The sequence below is a fragment of the Emydura macquarii genome, unplaced genomic scaffold (genome assembly GCF_026122565.2).
Source record: "Emydura macquarii macquarii isolate MOO-44397 ecotype Brisbane River unplaced genomic scaffold, CSIRO-AGI_Emac_v2 contig_1348, whole genome shotgun sequence".
In the NCBI taxonomy this organism is placed as follows: domain Eukaryota; kingdom Metazoa; phylum Chordata; order Testudines; family Chelidae; genus Emydura; species Emydura macquarii.
Genome location: NW_027131485.1, coordinates 22,551,406 through 22,574,268, shown reverse-complemented (window position 1 = coordinate 22,574,268; position 22,863 = coordinate 22,551,406). Strand labels below are relative to the sequence as shown.

Here is a 22,863-nt window from a genome sequence, read left to right as displayed (position 1 = left end):
CTCCTGCTCCTAGGAAGAATGAAATGGGATCTAATGCCTGTGCAGAGTTGATAAAACATTAGATTTTTTTTAAGATCTTCTTCTCCAAAAGAATTGTGTGATATACTGCATGAAAGTTAATGTATCTATTCTAAGAAGATAAAGGGCGAAGTTGATCTCTCCAGGAGTAGAACCTGTAGTTTCAGAAAGTCTAGTTATTCCAAACATGAAATGAGAAAGGAAGGATGCGTGAAGCAAGTTTGAACTAAATATTGTAATATTTAGAAGCTAAATGAATAAAAGTCTCTAAATCCCTCATGGGAAAGAGAGCCTCAATGGAATCATCACTTGCATGTTCTGTTTCATGCATATGAGAATTATTTTTTTAAATCTGATTTAATTTATGAAAAATAGCTTTAATTTCTTGTTGGCGTTTTGAGATGCTTAGACTTCATTAGTTTTGCTTTTCACATTTTAGGATGAAAGTTTTAAGTAACAAACATTCAGTGTTGCCTGTAGAAAAATCCTTGATTGAATCTGTGCCTGGCCATTGACTTTTGGGCTGTGGTGACTAATTGAATTTAGGTGGACACCTAAAAACCATTCATTCAGAAAGTGAAAAGAGGACTGCATTCAAAAGAATACTTCTCTGATTTGAGTCCCACCTCCTCTTTACTTTAATGGAAGAGTTCACTCTGACAGCTATTAGAGGATAGATTTGAATTCCCTTCTCTTGTTGGCCAGGGGTTTAAAGAGTAGGGGCTTGTCTACACTTACCTCCGAGATTCGGTGGCAGTCCACCGGAGTTACACAAGCTACTCAAAAAACTTGCGTAACTCCCATCGACTTACCTGCTTCTGTTCTGCGTGCCGTCTGCACAGCATTGCGCCAACGGGAACCGCGTTCCCATCGACACAGCACTACGCCACTTGAGAAGGTGGTCTTAATATGTCAATTTCTGGATCGACTGAGCGGGTCTTCGCTGACCGCTCAGTTGATCCAGAGAAGTCGATCTGATGGCGGTGACTTTGCCGCTATCAGTGTAGACATAGCCTAGGATCTTGATTCCCAGGAATAGAACCTCTACTTAAATTTTGATAGCTATATTGAAGTCAATGGAACTCTGACATTCATACCAGCAGAGGATCTCCTCTTAAGTTTTTGAGAGAAATCTTTATAGTGATGATAGATTGAAATATCATTTTCAAATAAGAAACATGTTTGAAAAAAATTCAGATCTGTCTTTTAGATAGGGAATTATTGATTTTAATACAGTCTTTTCCCCCTCTCAGCCACCCATAAGCAGTGCGGTGTGGTCATACTGTAAAAGGCTCTAACGTCTTAATGTCAAAATACTAGCCTTTAGAGGATTTTCTTAAAATTTATTTCACAGTTTCTGTATCTTTCAAACTTTTCTATAAATATGTGACTCCAGGTTTAGGGGACAGGGAAGTGGTTTATTTGCAAAATATTTTGAAAATTAAGTTGATTTTTCTCTACTTCTAGTTGACTGAATCTCCGTTTGGTTCACACACCTCCCTAAGGTAGCAATAATTTTCTGCTGAAAGATAAAGTAAAAACTAGGAGATCATAAGAAATATTAGTCTTAAAATTGTTGCTGTGTTAAATATGCACTTGATATGAAATATTGTATAGTACACACAAAAGAAAAATACTTAATTGCAAATTTTCTTACAAAATATTTTTAGACAGTTCAGTTTAGAACCTTCTATGTTACATTTGAACCAAAATAACCTTATATAAAACATAAAGCCAAACTATTTTTAATATCCCAAATTAATAACCGGTAGTCTTCTGAAACAAAAGTAGTCACACTTTCCTCTCAGTTTTGCATTCAGATTTCTCCTTCCCTTGCAAGACATAATAAACCTAGAACAGTTCAATTCCCTGCACTCGGTTGCAATGCTATTAGAGTCCAATTTCCCATCTCTTGTATGGGGAACACAGAATCCTGAACTCTGGAGTTATTAAGTAAATGGAAAAGCTGCATTCAAATATTTAATTTCAACTGTTATTTTTAAACCTAAGCATATAGTAGAGCCTTGCTAATTCACACAGTGAGCTGGGAAATTTACTGTAGATTGTGAAATTTTGTGAACTGATGCGTAAACCAACAATAATAAAAAGAAATTGAGACAACAGATTCTTCTTAAAATAACATGAAAGCAGGACTTAAAAATGACACCATGGTAAATACTGTGTGTGAGGACAACATGAGTATCCAACATTTCAACCAAATGTGATAGCTCAGTAGAGAAATGGTAACAAGTGTAATGTTTTATGATGTATAAAACTCAGGTTTAGTATGAAAATAGAGGATGTTGCATGACAAAATGTACTTTTATTTTGACAAAGGTAGTCTAATTTTAAATGTTAGTACTTCATAGTATGTTATTGAAGATAATAGTGTGTTTTTAAATGTAATACAGTCACTAAGCATTCTAAAATCTTTATAGAGAAGTGTGGTGGGGCAATATTTTTGTGAGAATTATAAGAGCTATCGATTAATATGATTCTATATTCTATTACTGGTTGTTGGTCTAAGGTTTTTCTAGCTAAAGCATGGTGTTAAGGTGAATAGAGAAGAGCTCCAACTCCCTTTAGGGATATCTGAATTGTCGGGGATTAATACTTTCAGGATTCTTGGAAGAAGAGAGAAGTTTTTCTACTTTTGCACTAGTTGGGATACCATTAGAATGCTAGAGCCCTTGAGAACCCAAAGCAATCATACAAGAAGCAGTTATTCTGAAATAATTGTAATATAGAATCTTATTGCACTGCAATTAACTCTTGCTTTATTTCCGTTCCCTGAAATTCTCTTCCCTCCCTTCTTCTCATCTTCTTTGAATCATAGATTAGGTCTGGAAAGGAGGTCATCTAGTCCAACCTCCCTGCTCAAAGCAGGACCAACCCCAACTAAATCATCCCAGCCAGGGCTTTGTCAAGCTGGGCCTTTGCACTTAGGGAGGATGAAAAGGGATACACTATATTCTTTTCCATCCAGCTTTATTATCCTACTTTCACTGTTCCCATGCTTCATGCTACTCTCTCAATCTTGCCTTTTGGGGTGCTGACAAATTGACAAGGCTGCTGCTTCCGGAGAGGCAGTATTTGTGTTTGTGGAGAGCAGTCGTCAGACCAACATGGGACTGGATGGTGACAATGGAGCTTGTTCATCTTGAGATACAGTTCACAACTTCCGAGTTGTCACACTGATTCAAAGCTGCTGCTTTCTGTACAGAGGATAGAATTATTGAGAGCACTGCTCCACCGAATGATGTGATCATTTATTAGTGCTTCTTTTTTGATCAGTTGAAGTATGTGCAGTTTGAGTTTTTAGGCCCGATCTTGTACCCTCAATTCAGTGGATTACTCATGTGAGTCAATAGCAAATAATAGAACCAGGAACAGGCCTGAAAATATTAACCAAGCTTTTTGATGCTTGTTGGTTTTGTTTCCTCTGTCACATCAGTGTTCAACATTGTATTTAGGTTCTACTCAGTTGTGCCAGGGCATTTGTACTTCTATTATATACTTCTAATATATTTTATTTATTTATTTATTTAAGGGACTGCAGCTTGCATCATCCCTATAGTACCTCTGAAGAGAGATACACTCACATATTTTCCATATCTCTGGAGATATATAATTGACCCACTCCAATCTTCATTATGTTTGTCTGCTAACCCTCCCACTGAGGTGTATTGCTGCTTTTCATTGCTTTCAGCAACTCATCATCTGCCTAATGTGTTTCAGGTGAAAGCCTTGGAAAACATGGTATAGTCAAGAAATCAGACATTTTCTTTTAATTCTCTAGGGTTTTGTCCCTTTATATGTGACACCTCTCTCAGTGCTTCTAAATTCACTTTTGTTTTGTTGTCTAAAGGGACAGATAATGGAGGGACCTCATCTGGTAGCACATCAGGAATTCCTCCCAGCACTTCTGCTGGGAGTGCAAAGACTGTCGGGAGGAACCTGGGAGCCTCAGCTGGAGAGAAGGAGGAAGGAAAGAAGGTCAGACGTCAGTGGGAATCATGGAGCACAGAAGACAAGAATACCTTCTTTGAGGGACTGTATGAGGTGTGTATATGGAAGAAGAAAGGCAGATGCTTCTTATGGAGCCCATGTTTTGCTGGCTTGGTTTTATGTTTGAATGAAAACTTGATTTTGGGAATTTGTGGAGGACGACATTTCAAATTGGTTTTGTATGTGGACGTATCCTGTATACAAGTGAGCACGACTGGATGCACAGTACACGTGAACCATAGAATCATAAAAATACCTGGCTGGAAGGGACCTCACGAAGTCAAGTCTAGCCTTCTGCTCAGGGGCAGAACCAAAGCTATCTGCTTAAAAAGCTGATTTTTTTTTTTTTTTTTTTAAGAATTACACAGCATGTGTGTGAAGAAGAAATCAGTTTACTCTACGCATGAAACTCCCAAATATCATATTCTCTTACCTTGTCCATAGAATTTGTACATGTTTGAGGTTGTCTGTCAAAATAAAGTGCCTGTCTCCAGATGTAATGGACAAAGTTGCATCGTCTGTGCATTACTAGGGCCATTTCTCTAGTTTAGTTCATCTGCATGAAAAAGCAAAATGTTAAATCCTCAGCAGGAACATCTTCATGGACTTGAGCATTCCATAATGAACACAGAAGCCCCTAAAATGAAATCGTGATGTTTTTTAATATTTTATTTTCGTTTACAAAATGTCTGTAATAAAAGCACAAGTTAAAAGTAAGGTAAATTATTTCAAATGGGGGGGAAATACATATTGTTCCCCCAGCCCAACCTTCAGAAATAAAATGTATACAGTTGTGCTGCATTATTTTGTTTTAAATGGCAAAATAATCTCAATTGTTTATTACAGACTTTTATAGAAGTTAGAAATGGAAAATCATCTTTGGCAAAAAGCAGCCCTCACACACAAGCTGTCACATGATCTTAAACTCCTAAACAGGGTCTGGCATGTCTGTAACCGGATAAGAGAAATGGAAAAGCCCTAGCTAAATTATGTAGGCCAGAATATCATAGTCTGTCATTAGATGGATTTCTCATCCTTTTTATCCCTGCACTTTTTGCTCTTTAATTGGTTTTGAATATTGTACTTTTTCAGCACGGGAAGGACTTTGAAGCTATTCAGAACAATATTTCCCTAAAGTACAAGAAGAAAGGCAAACCAGCAAGCATGGTAAAGAACAAAGAGCAGGTCCGGCATTTCTACTACCGCACCTGGCACAAGATCTCCAAGTATATTGATTTTGATAATGGTGAGTGTGCAGTGGGAGTGAATTCCGTGACCAGCACAGGGTCTGGGTTGGGTATTCACTCCTGTGGGAGTTGGATCCTTGTCTTTTAATATGGCCTGAGAGCACAGGAATGGTGAAGGTGAGAAAAATAGATACTATTAAGATATTGCTGAACACATTGAACTGTGCCCATCATGGTGAAAAGTAGGCTCACTCACACAAATTTAAAATAAAATATTTTCCAACAGTTGGTTACAAAAGAAGACCATTCCTCTGTTAATAATCACATACACCTGTAATAAAGATCCACCTGACTATTGACTTAAATCAGCAAAAAGCCAGATTAAAGAGATGTATCTACCAACATATCCTGGATGTCACCACTCCAAGGGTTTGGACTAGAAGTGTAAAAATTGGTTTAATTAAAAATCGGTTTAAACATTCTAAAAATAGAACGGTTAAATGTGGGGGGAAGCCATGCTGGGCTCCATGCCTCCGCAAGAGCTCCCCAGCTACTCTCCTCGCAGGGAGCCGAGCCCAACTGCTGTTCCCCTCCCCCCAGTTTAAACAGTAATTAGCTCTTTAAAATGTTAAAAAAGCTGATTACCATTTAAATGGGTAAGCTTTTACATACCTAGTTTGGACTTTGATGATAGACAGCCAGAGCTTGTAAACTGGAGTAATAGAAATAGGATGAAATTTAATAGTGGAAAGTGCAAGGTCATGCATTTAGGGACTAATAACAAGAATTTCTGCTGTAAGCTGGGGACTCGTCAGTTGGAAGTGACAGAGGAGGAGAAGGACCTGGTTATATTGGTTGATCACAGGATGACTATGAGCTGCCAATGTGATGTGGCCGTGAAAAAAGCTAATGTGGTCCTTGGATGCATCAGATGAGGTTTTTCCAGTAGAGATAAGGAGGTGTTAGTGGCATTAAACAAGGCGCTGGTGGGACCTCATCTGGAATACTGTGTGCAGTTCTGGTACCCCATATTTAAGAAAGATAAATTCAAACTGGAACAGGTGCAGAGAAGGGCTACTAGGATGATTCGCGGAATGGAAAACCTGCCTTATGAGAGGAGACTCCAAGAGCTTGGCTTGTTTCGCCTAACCAGAAGAAAGCTGAAGGGGAGATATGATTCTTCTCTATAAATACACCAGAGGGATAAATACCAGGGAGGGAGAGGAATTAATTAAGTTAAGCGCCAATGTGGACACAAGAACTAATAGATATAAACTGGCCATCAGGAAGTTTAGACTTGAAACGATCAGCCATCTAACCTTCTAACCATCAGAGGAGTGAAGTTCTGGAATAGCCTTCCAAGGGGAACAGTGGGGGCAAAAAACTTATCTGGCTTCAAAAATGAGCATAATGGGTTTATGGAGGGGATGCTATGATGGGACAGCCTAGTTTGACAATTGACTGAACTTTGACTACTGGTGGTAGATATGCCAATGGCCTGTGAAGGAATGTTAGATGCGGCAGGTTCTGAGTTATTACAGAGAATTCTTTCTTGGGTGTCTGGCTGGTGAGTCTTGCCCACGTGCTCAGGGTTTAACTGATTGTCATATTTGGGGTCGGGAAGGAATTTTCCCCCAGGACAGATTGGTAAAGACTCTGAGGGTTTTTCGCCTTCCTCTATAGCATGGGGCATGGCTCACTTGCTGGTGGATTCTCTGTACCTTAAAGTCTTTAAACCATTATTTGAGAACTTTAATAACTCAGTCATAGGTTAGACGTTTATTACATGGTGCGTGGATGATGATCTGTTCTGCGTTGTGCAGGAGATCAGACTAGACGATCATATTGGTCCCTTCTGACCTTAGAGTCTGAGTCTGAGCATTGTAGCTACTCGTGCCTTCAGTGATCCCAAATTCTTGGACCAAATACATTCCAAGCAAAATCCAGTAAGAAGCAAATAGTCTGTATGACTAACATATGGCTGAAATGTTTACCTTTTCTTGCACTTATCCACTCAATAAACATCTAGGTTGCTTTATTCCACTGAATCAACAATCCAAGAATCCTAAACCATGTATGTTTTTTCCTCTTGTTGGACAGTGGTGAGGAAACCAGCCAAGTAACTGGTAATAGTGATTCATAACAGTAATGGTAATTAGTGCTAATTGAGTTCTGAATTCACTTGCATTGTATGTACTTGGTAAAGGTGAAACTAGGATCCAGGACTGTTTGCAAGTAATCTTGTCTAGATAATAAATTTAAAAAAATCTATCTAGCACGGTGCGTGAATTCCACTAACATGTAGTATCTTCTAACAGACAAAAGAGCTGATCAGAAGTGCCTCTTATGTTAGTAAGTTGAGCAGCAAGTACAGTTCCCCTTAGTTTTCATGTCCTACTGATCCTGTATTCTAGTTGTATGTTGTTACATCTAGAAGTTGGTTAAATACATTTGCCTTTAAACAGTTCTTTAACTTTTGTCATAGTCCCCACAATCAGTTCATCCTGGTAATTTTTACAGGTACAACCACTCTTGTTAAAGAAACATGCTTATCTGAGAGATTAGACTTTGAGTGCTGATGACGAGTTGTAAATGAAAAGCTCTGTAGCATGTGTTACAACATGCTACTAGCAAAAGCAGAAAAAGCATGTAAAGGCTTTACAGACCTTTAAAAATTCATCAGTCTGTCCCTAATGTTTAGGATGTTGAAGAGGATTTCCATTTGTAAAGCACAGTTAGCATAGCTATTCTTTGAGCATTCTCCCTACGCTCAGAAGCTGGCCATGGTTTGTGAGATCAAACTTCAAACAAGCCTTAGTTTTTAATTTAAAAATAAATGACCCTGCAAATACGGTATTGGAAGAAACCTGTCTCCATATGACTTCAGAAGTCCTTCCAAAGTGGATCAGTTGTGGTCTGGATATGCAGAAATAAATGAATGAAGGTAAAATCTTATACCTACATCTGCAAGATCTGAAAGCTTCTTAGCTGCCTGTGTAGAGGTTTAAGAATTTGAGGAGCATGTGGCTAACCTAAGTATTGATGAAAATGCATATGGCTGAATTTTGGACTTATTGGTAGCCTGAAAATCAAAGTGAATTGCAGTTGTCACCACACCATCAGGTATAAGTATTTCTTGGTCTGATTTGTGTGCCAAAGGGCTTTTTTTTAAAAACACCAACCATGGATATAAGCTGGAACATACTATTGCAAAACAAATAAGATGCCCACACCAATGTATTCTGATGTTGGAAGAAAAAAAAATTTCAGAAATTTTGCTGAAATGCTGTTTTGTTAAAATTATGTGATAGCTGTTATAGGTTTTTTATTCTATATAAAAATGTTGCATTTTCCAAATATAAAGTCAGAGCTATGAAATACATGCACCTCTCTGATTTAGTACTACTGTGAAATAGGACTTAGTGCTATTTGCATGAGATTGTTGTGTATTCATTTAAATATGTGGATTTTTATCCCTTTCACTGAGGGTGTTTTTGTTGGAAAGTTGTTTGGTCTATTGAGGCTAGTGGTGTATCTGCAGTGAGGGTTTATTCGTGTTCTCTCACCATCTCATATATCACCTGACACCTATTTTGTTTTGCAGTGTTTTCTCAAGGGCTGAAAAAATCCTCCCTGGAGCTCTATGGCTTAATCTGTTATGGGGAACTAAGGAAGAAGATAGGGGGCTGTGAGTATGAATTCTGTTTAGTGACTGAAATTTGTTATTTGTACTGTAGAATCATGGAGTTCTACCTACAGGGCTGGGCTTGCCTTGTACAGCTGTGCTTTGATGGCTTTCAAAATGTCTACCCATTGTATTCTGGTGCAGTTCTATGTCTTGTAGGTTTCTTAAAGGATTTTTCATTTTTTTCTGTAAGAAATTTTTGGCCAGTCACATGGGATTCCCTTTTTTCAAACATAACTTTTATTTAGCTTTGTTTATGCAGATAGTATAGAAAACACAGGGTAGTTTTTTATTTTATATTTTTAGGCGCATGCACAGTTTGCAGGTGAAATACATTAAATTTATAGGTCTGTCTACCTGATTGTTCTTGAAAATCAAGCAATTAAATATATAAATTGTCACTTGTACCTGCAATTACTTGTGCCTGCAAAATCACAGTCTGGGATGATGCCATTCTGCACATCAGGCCTTATATCTTTCCATAACAATAAATAAATTAAAATGAGTAAACATTACCAGTCTTAATCAGCAATAAAAACTTTAACTATTCAGTAAGATGCATTCTAAAGAACTCAGCTTCTTTACCCCATCAGCGCTAGTTTGTTCTATGTGTTTTTCAGTTTGGTCCCAAGCATTTTTGGTGGGACCAGTGCCCTAACTGGGATAATGTAGCATCTACATATATGGCTTTGTTGGTAGGATGTGAGAACTTGACTGGGTTATTTATAAAATAAAACAAGAAGGCATAATTGGTCGGTCATTTGAATTCCTAACTGCATAGTGGTGCAGCTGGGGACTTTTTACTGTATTCATTCCACATTGAGGGATTTTACTTTGTCTCCTGAATTGGACTGTTCACACTCACTTCCTTCTGTTAGTTCAAAGTTCTGCAGTGTGCTCATCCATCTGGGAGATGAAATTTTGATGATCTGCTTCCTGACAAAGGAAAGGCAGGCTGCATTGTCAATAGAGAGTAGTCACGTGTCCACACCTTGTCTTAGAATGACCGGGAGCATCAACTAACCCGTTCTTGGCTGTGACTGACAGTCCAGTGTTGCCCAGTCATCTTGGTGATGCATGCGCATTGTCTATGCATCTGTAGTATTATCTAATAATTTTTGCATCTTGTTGTGTACCATCTCCACCGTCACCTTGAAAATTCTCTTTCTGTTTCTCTGTTCTCCCCCAGTAGACTTGGGCAGCAAACTCCCCTCCCAGGTTCTGTTGCAGGTTTGCTCTACTGCTTGCCAGAATCAGCTTATTTCCCTTTACTTTGGAAACCAGACAGTCTGCATTCCCAGAAATTGCAGATGCCATAGATGGAAGGAAACGTCTCAGCAGTGACTTCCAGCATTGCTGGGCAGAGGTCAATTCCTCTGCAAGTAGATACAGGCTTTGCTGCCTTAGAGAATATAAATCAAGTTATCATAAATTGTGTTTCAAAATGTGCAATACATTGCATAGGACGTAGGTGTGGATGTATTTTTTTCTTTTTCTTTTACTGCATCCAAACTTGTGAAGGCTTCATGCTTATCCATAGTGCTATGCTGCCTTAGCAACAGAGATTCAGAGCTTGAAGAGCAGGATGTCTGCTGTCAATACTGCAATGTCAGATCCACACCCAAAAATCTAGGGCCTTTGCAATACAGATGAACTTTGGTCTTTTAATCTCTGACTGAAATGTAATTAACACATCAGGGTATGTATAAACCCTACCTGTGTTGCTTAACTGAATTGTACTATTCTGAAGCATATGAATAGAAAATTTTCAGGAACTTTATGTTGTAGCCCTCGTATTATCATGGTAATCAAAAGTATTTTCCCATTGTTATAAAATAACGTAAACTATAAGGCAAACAGACATGATTAACATTTGTGTCTTTTTGTTATTTAATTCATAATATGGTATGTTATGTTTGTTTTCTTTCTCATTTAAAGGTATGGATGATAAAAATGCAACTAAACTTAATGAGCTCATTCAAATTGGGTAAGTAAGAATTTTTTCCCCCACCATTAATAAAATCAGGCCATAAAGCAGCTTGATTGCTGAGTTGATGGCCCAGTGTAGGGAGCATTTATTACTGTGTAAGGGCTGTAATTTGATTTTAATATGCTGAAAAATAGGAGATAAGCTTTTCATATTTTTCCCACCCCTTTTCTGAGAAGCAAATTAATTTAAATAATAAATACATGATGGGTAAAGTTTAAGACATTCTGTGGTAGTGTGAATGCTTTGTAGAATATGTGCCTTCTTTAAATAAAAAACAAAAACAAACAAACAAAAAAACTTACATATTCTGTATATTCATTCAAATGTTTCCCAATTCTGACTTTCAGCACCAACACTACTGTGGTTTTAAGTCTTCACACAGCTCTACCAATGTACCTTAAGCCTCGATCCTGTAAACATATATGCATGTACTTGACTGTAAGCATGAGTAATCTCCTTGACTTCAAGCAGGATTAAGGCCTCATTCTTGAACTGTACTATCCCCAGGATTATATAAATGGTGGGAAGCTCTACTACTTTTAGAAATAAAGGAATGCATGAAGTACATCTTGGAAAAATATATAAATCATTGAATTGTTCTGCTTTTTAATGCTGGCAACTCCTTTGAGTCCTTTCTTTGTACACAGTTGTAATGAACCTTCCAGCAGAGCCATTGACCTTAATCTTAATGTCCTCCTCTCTGCAGGTGCATGAAATCTTCCATAAGGCTTGCAATAGGATTGCAAATCTTGAATCTAACAGTCTGTGGAATAGCCTGTTGATTATTCTGTTAACTAGATAATTTGCTACTGTCTGTTAAAATTAGAGCAAAAGTGATGTACTAAAAATGACCACTTTGGATTTTTAGTCTGCTTTTTAGTTACCAATTTGGGATTTTTAGTCTGCTTTTCTTTTTTTTTTTTTCCTTCCCATAACTATTTTGCTGTTATAGCCATTTTCTGCTCTTACACAAATGTTCAGTTAAACATTTTAAAATAAGCATAACTGTATTAGAGTATATGAACAGTTTCACAAGTTGTAGCCCTATTTAGTTACTGTATATGTGCTAAGGGAGTACTAGTTAGGTTTCTACCTTCTAGACATTTCTAAAGTGCTCATTACCCTAGCACCTAGACCAGTGGTTCTTAACCTTTCCAAACTACTGTACCCCTGAAGCCTGAGTCCCACCCCCATGGGGCTGAGGCATGTAACTTAGTTTCATGGCGCCCCTGTGGCTCCAGGCAATTGCCTTTCTTGCCACCCCCAATACCAGCTCTGCACTTGCGACCCCTCTAAACCCCCAGGTTGAGAAACACTGACCTAGACTCTAGAACATAGATTCTGACCTATATGATATATTGTGGATTGGGGACCTCTTATAAAGTCATTTTCATCCAGGTACACTGAGCAGCACAATATGATGACAAGACCACACTCATTTTTAGCAAATTTAGGTCCTAGTTCTGTAGTCTGATGTTTACAGACTCAGGGGTTTTCCTGTCAGCGTCACTTTGTTGGATTGGGGCCTTAGTTTTCTTTAACATCATCTGATCTACCCAAAGGGTGATTGGAAGAAAGTTAGATATTTATCTTACAAAGATTTTGTCTTGTATCCAAGCATTTCAGAAATGTTAATCCTTGCACTTAAATATATTAAAACTCAATCTCTTAATATGACCTAGAGTGTAGATAGATTTTTCTTTTCTTCTTGAACAATCCAGAGTTATTCGCTCTTTGGCAGATGAAATAGCACAGACAGACTCTGCTCTTTTCAGGCAGTAGAAGGACAATCTCTTTCTCCCCAAAAAGAACCCTGTTGTTCTGACAAACAAACTGCATAAAAGTAGTGTGTAGAATTGTATTGTCATTACCCGCACGGCTGCGTGCGTTAGTCCAATGAAGACGGATAGAGATACAGCCCCCCAACGCCACATGGACAATCAAATACAAAGTGGACTAAAATCTTCTTTCTCCCACTCACCCTGCTGCTGAAATTACCCCGTTGTGTCAGAAAGCCATAATCGCATTCTTAGATGCAGGGAATCTTTCTCTTTCCCCCTTCCCAAGTGTGTATAAAAGTAGATTATCCTTGCAGTCCCCTCATGAGATAGGTAAGTATTAGCCTTATTTGACAAGTGGGGAAACTTTGAGATGCTGAGTGGATCCGCACTGTTCCTCCGCAAGTTACTGGTATAGCTGGGACTTGAATTTAGGGTCTTTGGCCTCTCTCTGTCTACTTAGACCATGCGGCATCTCTGACTTTCTACAAGATCCTCACTGATGATTTATCAAAACTAAATGATTAGATATGTTGGTCAGAACCTTCGCAGCTCAGCTGAAGACACAGGCCACAAATAGCAAGTATTGATTGGAAACTTAACCCAAGAAGTATTTCAGGCAACTGAGAATCCTTTGTGCAAAATGTCACACTTGATTGGTTTACTGAAATTATAATCCTGTCCAGGCACATTTTTTGTGTGTGTGCTAATATTAGATATCCCAGAAACATCTAGAATTGAGTAAATGTATAGCGTTTTGGGCTGCTGTCAGCAGTTACCTGAAGCAGTGGGTGTCTAGAAAATAGGCCAAAATAGAGCTGCTTGTGAATTCTATGGGAACAGGAATTTCTGTCCCATTTCAGACCAGTGGGTCCATCTAGTCTTAGCTCCAAGAGTGGCCTGCATCTGGGGTTGCTAGAATCCTTGTGCTCGGCAACTGCTATCGATCAAAGTATTGCTAAATGTTGTTAGAACTCTTCAGCACTGTCTAGCTAACCCACACCTCCTTTACTACCTATTCTTCTAGTACAGGAGTATGTAAAGAGCAGGCATCAAACTGAGAATAGATCTTTTTGTGTCATGTACTAGAGTTGTTAAAAGGGACCCGGGTGGATTTAGACACACATTTTAGACACAAACAAAGGTTTTACAGAGTCTAGGCTCAAGAGAAATGTTTGACTTTTTAAATTCAATGAAGAGATTTTCTAACCTTCTCTGACTGTGTTTGTAAATCCATCATTATAGTCATGTTCTTGTTCATGAGAAATGGAAAGGGAAACTGAGTAATCTATTAGAGGAAGGATCGACCAATGGGTAAGGCACTAGCTTAACATATGGGAGATTTATGTTCAAGTCCCTGCTCTGCCCCAGACTTCCTGTGTGAACTTGAGCAAGTCACTTAATCTCTGTGTGCTTCAAGTGCCTATGGAGGGTGGTGTGGTGATGTTAAATATATTTGAGATTTTGGATACTGTGGCAATGGGCTTTGTAAGTGAGTGGATGAATGTTCTATGTCTAAGCTGAGAGACATTCAAAACAAAATAAACACCATCAATAGCAATGTGTAAAGCATCTCACAAATCAGAGAATTCAAATAATTTGAGATACTCTTAATAGCACAAGTAAGAAATTTTTAATTTTGTGTCCATTTAATGAATGCTGGTATTCTCAGGTACATTTATAGGGTGGGTATGTTTGGTGTACAAATGACGTTACAAGGTGCTGAGCTTCGGTTTCCTTTGACTTCACTGGGAATTGAGTGCTTGGGCATACTGTAGGATTAGAACTGATATCTTTAACACTCATGTTTGATAACTCTCAATACCTAAACCAGATTTGGGGCTTTCTTCAGTATAGATTCCAAACCCTACAGGTTCTATTTCTGCAGATAGGAAATGCTGTAGATGGGAACTAACACTAAGATTCTTAATTATGTTTTGTGGAATATCAGCTCTTAAATCTTCAGCATTTTGTTAAGTTTGGAAACATCCCTGGTTAAAAGAAACCAAGAGCTAAGCAGGAAGAGGATATTTTAAACTAATACTACTTTTGTTATTGGCTGTTGCTGATTTGATACTCGTTAATCTGTCATGTTCTTTTAAATTATGTAAGGTACTCCTCCCAATCCCTGCTATGCCATATGTTTGCATTAGGAAGCTGCCTCCTTCAGCCGTTTTTAATTTTACACTAGTTTAAAGGTACAATAACTGATTATTGGACTCATTCCTAGATTATTTAAAGCCATCATGCAGTATTGAAAAGGAAGTAAGAGGAATCATTCCTTGGCCACCCCAGCGGTACTTGTAAACTGGGGGGGAGAGTTTTTATTTCATTTTAAGGGAAAATGAAGAATAAAAATTAAGTACTAATGTCATGAAATAGTATCTAGGGGCTGACACAGTGAATTTCTCTGTGAATTTATAGCATTCTTCATCTCCCTCGCATCCTTTTAGATTAGCTACCTGGGGTAAACAAATAGTTCTAGTGTATAATAATTTGGTGGGCTACCAAGGAGCACAGCTTGATTGCTTGCTTCTAAACTGTGGTAGCCCATTTAATACACAGGGTAACATGATGCGGTCCTCCAGCATTAGGGCTGCCAGCAGTTTTGACTTTGTCTTCCTCCATCATGTCTTGTTCCTCCATCCATGGTTCTGTCTCCTTCCTTCGATCTGCATTTTTTCTTGTCTCCTCTCTTCTATTTCTGTTCTTTACCTTTTCTCTCACTCTTTCACTTTATTCTCTTTTCATTTATTTGCCCTTTCTCTGCTGTCTGCACCTTTTACATCTGGATGTGCTGCAGAGAACATCCTGACTGGGATCCATGATATACTGGTCAGCTGTTTTTATTTTTGTAGCCAGATGCAAGTATGCAGTGCCAGAGTGATGATTCAGTAGTGGTTGCTGCTAGGGAGTTACCTGCTGCCCAGAGTGTGTCTGTGCAGGTAGCAGACAGCTGATCGGGAAGTGCGGGAGGTAGACCATTCTGTGTGACAGGCGCAACATGCAAAAATGCTGTGTGGGCAACACTGTCCTAATTCATAATACAACAAAAATACAAACATTGGCCAATGCTCTTTTCTTTTGCTTTGATCAGTTACATTACAGAAGAGATACAATAAATGGGAAAAAGTGGTAAAATATTTTTAATGGATAGGGAGACAGGAAATGAAACATGAAGAAATCTGATTTTTTTTAATTGACAAATAAAAAAGTGTAAAACCTTAACTTAGAATTTCCTAGTCTTTGGGGTTTTTTGGTAAAACTACAGCTATCTGTTAAGGTTGTTGATGCATTTTTACAACCCTAGCTCCAATTATTACTTTGAAATTATTATTAAGCTATTTGTGTAGGGTACCCTTATCTGGACAAGAGTCAGGCCCTTAAACTGAGCTGATGGCTTGTGTGATACAGTTTTACAGCAATGATGAATTAATATGTATGTGATACTACATTTCAGACACTTGTCTGACAAATTTTGGTTTAATTAAGAACTAGTTACAGGAGCTGATCCTCACTGTTCTAAATTCTCATGAAAGTTGATGTTGCTATGTCAATTTACAGTTCCTGTGGCGCTTCCTCACATTTTTTTCAGATTTGCACCTAAAAGGCCTGATCCATAACCCATTAAATTCAATGGGAGATGTTCCACTGTCTTCAGTGGGCCTTGGATTGGGCCATAAGTGCGGATGTGATGCACTGTGGAATGTTGTGACGCTGATGTTTTAGACTCATAGACTTTAAGGTCAGAAGGCGGCACCATCATAATCATCTAGTCTGACTGCCTGCACATGGCAAATGATAGAAACTCACCCTCCCACTCCTATGATAGGAAAAACCCCAGTCTTAGCCATTCTGACCTGGGGGGAAATTCCTTTCTGATCCCATATATGGTGATCAGCTAGACTCTGAGCATGTGGGCAAGATGCATTAGCCAGACACGCGGGAAAGAATTCTGTATAGTAACTCAGAGACCTTGCCCCATAGTGTCCATCACCAGCCATTGGAGATATTTGCTGCTAGCAGTTGTAGATTGGCCACATGCCATTGTAGGCAGTCCCATCACACCATCCCTGCCATAAACTTATCAAATTCCGTGTTGAAGCCAGTTAGGATTTTTGACCCCCACTGCTCCCCTTGGAAGGCTGTTCCAGATCTTCACTCCTCTGATGGTCAGAAACCCTCATCTAATTGTAAAGCAAGAAGGATTCTTTCTCCAAGAATCAGGCAGCACTGACAACACTGAAGAGGTTTATTCACAATACCTGGAAGTCTGAGAAATCAGCTTCAGCTTTATGATGTTACAGTAGTCAATTATATACCCTTTCTTATCGATTACATAGTATGTTTTAAATTCTTTATCTGTTCACTTGCAAATACAGTCATTGTCCCATCCGGAGAGACAACAGTGATAATGGTCGTTATATACAGGCAGAGACACTTTTAATCACTTTACTTACATCAAGGATGCTAGGGTTGCACTCGAGGGGATGGGGGGGTAGGGTGGAGGGAGAAGGGAGGGATCTTTACAGATAGGTGGCAGACAGAAATTCTAAAAGCAATTGAGTTGTTCTTATCAAAATTAAAATCACTAAGAGGACATCTGGCTACCTGGCTCATCGGATGTTTGCACGAGCCATTGTCCTTGAGTATTAGCCGTTTACATGAGTTTCGATATACAATTTGCTAACTGAAAACAATCTCAAACCTTACAGTACCCTCCTGTTTGACAAATCGAACCCATAAGTGAGATATGATCAATCATTTAGATACTTTGATATTCATGATCTACTTTAAGATTATACGGGGGAGGTGTTATGGAGGGGGGAGGAGAACGGGGGGTGGAGGCAAGAGTGGAGAGCATAGTGAAGTTGTTAATCATGTGTTTAAAGTAATAGCACATACACACAGATGAAAGCAGGACAAAAAAAGAGACAGTAGCGGCAGTGATTTGCGGGATGGTCCACCAGGTGATGAGGTTGTATGACGGGCCAGACGTTGAATCTTCTAAGCAGGTTACAATCTGGGTGGAGAGTTGGACCTTCACACGGCCTTTAGCAGTGTTCTTATGAACGGTGGCAGACACCGAGGCAGCAGCAAGGACAACTTTAGCCAGCAGCTCCTTTGCCACTTGGACAGGGGTATTGTCCGGATATAGATTGCCATGCCACCAAGGAAGTGTTGTCATTCCAGTGAAGATATGGCCAGGCAAATGAAGTAAAGTAGAGTAAAGTAAAGGAGTCCGTAATCTGTAGGCACATGGAGGAGTTGGCTGGACACTGTAGTGGGCTGTAGCTGTAATATGATGCAGTGGTGATAAAACACCACTGCGTGGCAGACACTTGAACAGCAATCTCAGCATCCAGGAGAGGAAGGATAGTAACAACCACAGAAGAAGAATTATTCAAAGGGCGGAGGGTGGAACAAGAGCAAATGATATAGTCAGCAGTTTCTGTGCAACAGTCCGAAGTTGTTATGAGCATGCCACCACTGGGGGAAGGAGACATAAAGCTGGAAAGTCCTATTCAATAGACAGTGTTGTTAGACACATCACCAATAGATTTAAAATAAAAAGAGGAAGGAAAAACATGGGTGGGGATGACAAAAGGGTATGTAAGAAGAAAATCAAAGGAGGGGGTGGAAGAGGTTTCAGGGGGTAAGGGGGAGGCAACAATTAACTGAGCAGATATATTTGCCAAGTTTGAAAGGGCAGAGGAAGAGAGAGTGTGGGTGGGGGGAAAACCAAGGCATATATCTAGCATATCTTCTTTTAACATATCAAACAAATCACGAGCTAACATATCACAAGCGCGTCCCTTAGATTGGGATATAGTCATATTAATTATGATATCAGAGGATTTTTTAATTGCGGTATAGAATCCATCCATGGCTGCGTCAATAGCAGTGAAAGAGTATAATAAGCCATCATTTGTGTATTTTAGGGCCTGGGTAGTCTGGCTTTTAACCCAGGCATTGTAGGATCTATCTGCATTGGCATTAAGCAAGTTTATTAAGGAATTTGAGCTTCCAAACATTCCCCCAATGTCACCTAGGGTGCCTTGCTTTTGTCTTTTTACTGCATGGGTGCAGACAGTATATTGGTGCATTAGTGACTTTAACTGTTCTTGTAGCCATTGTAAAGAATTAGGGTGTTCGGAACATACATTTTGCAATGGTACAGCAAGCTTAGACAAATCCTATTTAACTTTAACGGAAACCATAATTACATCATGTAGAAGTGTCTTATTAGATCCCAAATGGATAATACCATCAGGAGGGGTGGAGTGGAGCACAGGGCAGGTGGTAGGGGGAATATAACCACAGGGAGTCAAGTTATAACATCTTACATCCGAACATCCCAGGTGTCTGACTGGGTCCGAACAGTGTTCTTGGCAATACCGTCCCTCCATCCCAGATTCCCATAGCAAAGGTGCAAGTTCTGTCCATCCTGCTCCTAGGCTTATTCCTTTCCCAAAAACATTTTGTATGCCATTTTCATACCTGTATCTGCACATACAGGTATAGTTTCCCAGACCGGTGGAGCGACTGTAAATATTGTGGATATCAATGGTATCGTCAAAGGCTATAGAGAAAGTGAGGTTGGTCCTCTCAAGGGGGAGGACCTTGAAGAGTTGTTTCCTTGTATTACGTTCTGAAAATGGAACACATTTGGCTGGGCCTGATGGATACCCTATAGTGTGAATGGGCGGGCAGTCCTTAGGGTTGAAGTTCCAGGTACAGTTGCGTCCGGTATATTTACACACAGGTAGTCGTATTCCGCTCCCCGGGGTGGGTAGAAGGAATACGACTCTGTTATAATCTGAGCTGTGGATGGGCCCAGGAATTACGATGGGTCCTTTTCCAGAAGGTGGGGTAGTAAGCCATACATCGGGTTTTCTTACCCACTCGCCGTTTCCCCCTTTGGGAAGTTGCATGTATTGGCCAGTCTTGAGGCAGGTGTCTTGCATGATTTGGACTACGGGTGGGTCCCAGGAGTATGTGACATTGAGGCCCAGGAGAAGGATCATTCGGAGAAACCACATTTTTACCTGGAAAGACAAAATTAGTGCACAGAACGCATATTAGATAAACTTATTTATACAGCTTAATTCTGGTTTTGTGAACCCATGTTGGGATTCCTTGTATGGATCAATACCATATGCGGACCTGAGTATTTTGGTTGGAGTACACCAGGATTGTATGTTCTTACCATGACCTGGTTTCCCTCCAGTATGTCCACCCAGGAGGGGGATTCTGGGGAGTCCTGAGTTTCCTGTCTGTCTTTGACAGTCAGTCTCAAAGGCTGCAAAACTTCATTTAAACATTTGATGTATTCCCGTGCAGTATCAGAAACCAGAGGGAGAGGAGCCGGGATTATAATCCTTCCCCCAAAGACATGGTCATTCCAGTAATGAGTTCGAAAGGTGAGACTCCTGTAGTGGCATTAGGAGTTGCTCTCATTGAGAGGAGAGCCGCGGGTAGCTGAGCCACCCAGCTAGTTCCTTGTGAGAGTAAGGCTTTTGTGATTTTCTTTTTCAGTGTGCAATTGGCTTGTTCCACTAGCCCAGAGCTCTCAGGGTGGTATGGACAGTGAAATTTTTGTTTAATGCCTAGAGCAGAACAGACTTCCTTCATGATTCGTCCTGTAAAGTGGGTTCCCTGGTCTGAGTCCACTGAACATGGTAAGCCCCATCGAGGGCAGAATTCATTGGCAAGTAAGTGGGGCACTGTGCTGGCATCATTTTTAGAGGTGGGAAAAGCTTCAATCCATCAGGTGAAATGATCAATTATGACCAGGCAATATTTTTTTCCTTTTACAGGTGGTAAGGGGCCTATGAAGTCGATTTGAATCTTTTGCATAGGACCCGTGGGTTGAGGCTGGTGTCTCATTGCCACTTTAAGCTTTTTGCCCTCATTACATTTAGCACATACGAGGCACTGTCGACAGTAGTCATGTATGTCTGCTGTCATCTTGGGCCACCACCACTTCCCCTTTATATGGTACAGCATAGCTTTTGGGTTTGGGTGGGTTGGTAGGTGATAGAGATCACAAAGGTGAGCTACAATTGATTTGGGGGCTACAAATTGCTGATCCTTTGTGACTCAAGTGTTGGCATTATCAGTTTTACAAGCATTTTCAATCCATGTCCATTTTTCCTCTCTAGTGCATTGTTCTTGTATTTCAGGTAGTGACATTTGTTTCAGGTCCGAAGTTTGGGTGGCTGCCACTTGGAGATTTTCCTGTGGAATTGTTGCAGCCTTTTTAGCAGCCTCGTCTACAGCTGCATTTGCAAGGGAGAGGGGTCATTGTTTCTGGTATGTGCCTTGATTTTAACCACAGCCATCTTAGAAGGTTTTTGAATTGCTTCCAATAAGCCTTTAAAGTACCTCCCATTTTTAAGAGAGGTACCAAACAAAGTGAGGTAACCCCTATTAATCCAGGAGTCAAGATAGTCATGAACTACCCCAAATGCACAGCAGCTCAATGTATAAATGATAACAGCCTGGCCTTGTGCCAGGAGACAGGCCTGTGTTAGTGCCACTAATTCGGCTACTTGAGCAGAGCAGGAAGGTGGCAAGGAGCCCGAGTGGAGGTATGTACCTGACAAGTTGCAAACTGCCCAGCCAGAACCAGGTTGACCGGCGATATAGTATCTAGATCCGTCTACAAACAAAACAAGATCAGAAGAGGGGAGTGGTTGTTCAGACACAAGTTGGTTCTGTACGATGGTGCCCTCAGAAAGGGGGCACTGATGAGGTTCCCCTATTGTTGGCATTAAGGTAGCAGGATTAAGAAGGTTAGAATGTGCGATTGTAATGTGGGGGCTTAGAAGGGTGCATTCCCACTTAGACCATCGTGCTGAGGTGACCTTTGAGAAACTGCCTCCATCCAGGATTTTGTGAACTGCATGAGGCACGAAAATTATAAGGGGGGCTCCAGAAACCAAAGGTGAGAAAACAGTAATGGCCCAGGAGGCTGCCTCTATGGCTTGAAGACATAAAAGCCAGAGTTACTGGATCAAGCCGGGTGGAACAGTAGGCCACAGGGTGGCGCCTGTCGCCATGGTTCTGAGTGAGTACAGTAATAGCATGCCCATCCTGTACGTGGGTCCAGAGCTTGAATGGTACTGACGGGAGGGGGAACCTGAGTGCTGGAGCCGAAAGGAGGGCTGTTTTAAGCTGCGTTAAGCAGTGGTCATGCTCTGGTGACCAAGAGATGGGGTCCGAGGAGGCTTGGGCCCCTTTAAGAAGGTTATTGTGGGGTTGTGCTAAAGTGGAAAACGATGGGATATATTGTCTACAAAAGTTAAGGAGGCCCATTAACTTACGTAATTCCCGAACTGTTGTCGGTCGTGGGGCTGCAGCAATTGCAATCCAGCGGTCTGAGGTGAGGGCTTTGGAGTCCTGGGAGACCATGTAACTCAGATATTGAACTGTAGGTAGAGCTATCTGAGCTTTTCGAGGGTTGTCCTTTAAGCCCACATCGGCTAAGGCCTGCAGTAGCATTTGAAGGGCGTGTAAGTGGTCAGAGACAGTGGAAGAAGCAAGTAATAAATCATCAACATATTGCAAACATGTTGAATTGGCAGAAACCCAGTTTACTAGGAGAGGGCCTTTGCCATAACCCGGTGGAAGAGAGTGGGAGAATTATGATGTCCTTGGGGCAAACGAGTCCAGCTCAATTGGATGGGGCCAAAGGTAAACGCAAACCAGTATTGTGACTCTGGATGTATGGGGAGGCTCCAAAAGCCGTTTGCAACATCTAACACAGTGAAGATGCAGTAAGAATGATCAAGGCCTGAAAGGGCGACTTATGGGTCCGCTACAATGGGGGCAAATGTATCTGCATATTGATTAACGGTGCGGTAGTCGATGGTAAGGCGCCATGAGCCATCAGTTTTTTTTTTAACTGGCCAGATAGGAGAGTTGGTGGGGGAGGAACAGGGGACAAATATGCCTCATTGGTGTAAATAATGAATAATGTCACCTACCATGTTTAGGGCCTCAGGCTTGAGAGGATATTGTTTGGTAGGTGGGGGAAGTTGACCAGTAACCTGGATGGGTGGGCAGAGATGAGCAGGCATCAAGCCGCAAAATAACTTGTCCTCAGCCCAGACGGAAGGAAACCTGGACTATAATTATTGAAAAGGGTTAGAGGTATTCCAGGTGAAGGTTACAGATTTAGCAGTGGCAATA

The 22,863-nt window shown here is 40.3% G+C and overlaps 1 protein-coding gene across 3 annotated transcripts in view; it reads left to right on the top strand.

Annotated features, from left to right (window-relative positions):
• CRAMP1 (cramped chromatin regulator homolog 1) overlaps positions 1 to 22,863 on the top strand; it is an 82,990-nt gene that overhangs the window by 11,068 nt on the left and 49,059 nt on the right. For all 3 annotated transcript variants that reach the window (XM_067551421.1, XM_067551420.1, XM_067551419.1), the window contains exons 3-6: positions 3,887 to 4,080; positions 5,119 to 5,272; positions 8,818 to 8,901; positions 10,837 to 10,885. In XM_067551421.1, the coding sequence (XP_067407522.1) occupies positions 3,887 to 4,080; positions 5,119 to 5,272; positions 8,818 to 8,901; positions 10,837 to 10,885 (481 nt within the window). The remainder of the gene's footprint in view (positions 1 to 3,886; positions 4,081 to 5,118; positions 5,273 to 8,817; positions 8,902 to 10,836; positions 10,886 to 22,863) is intronic.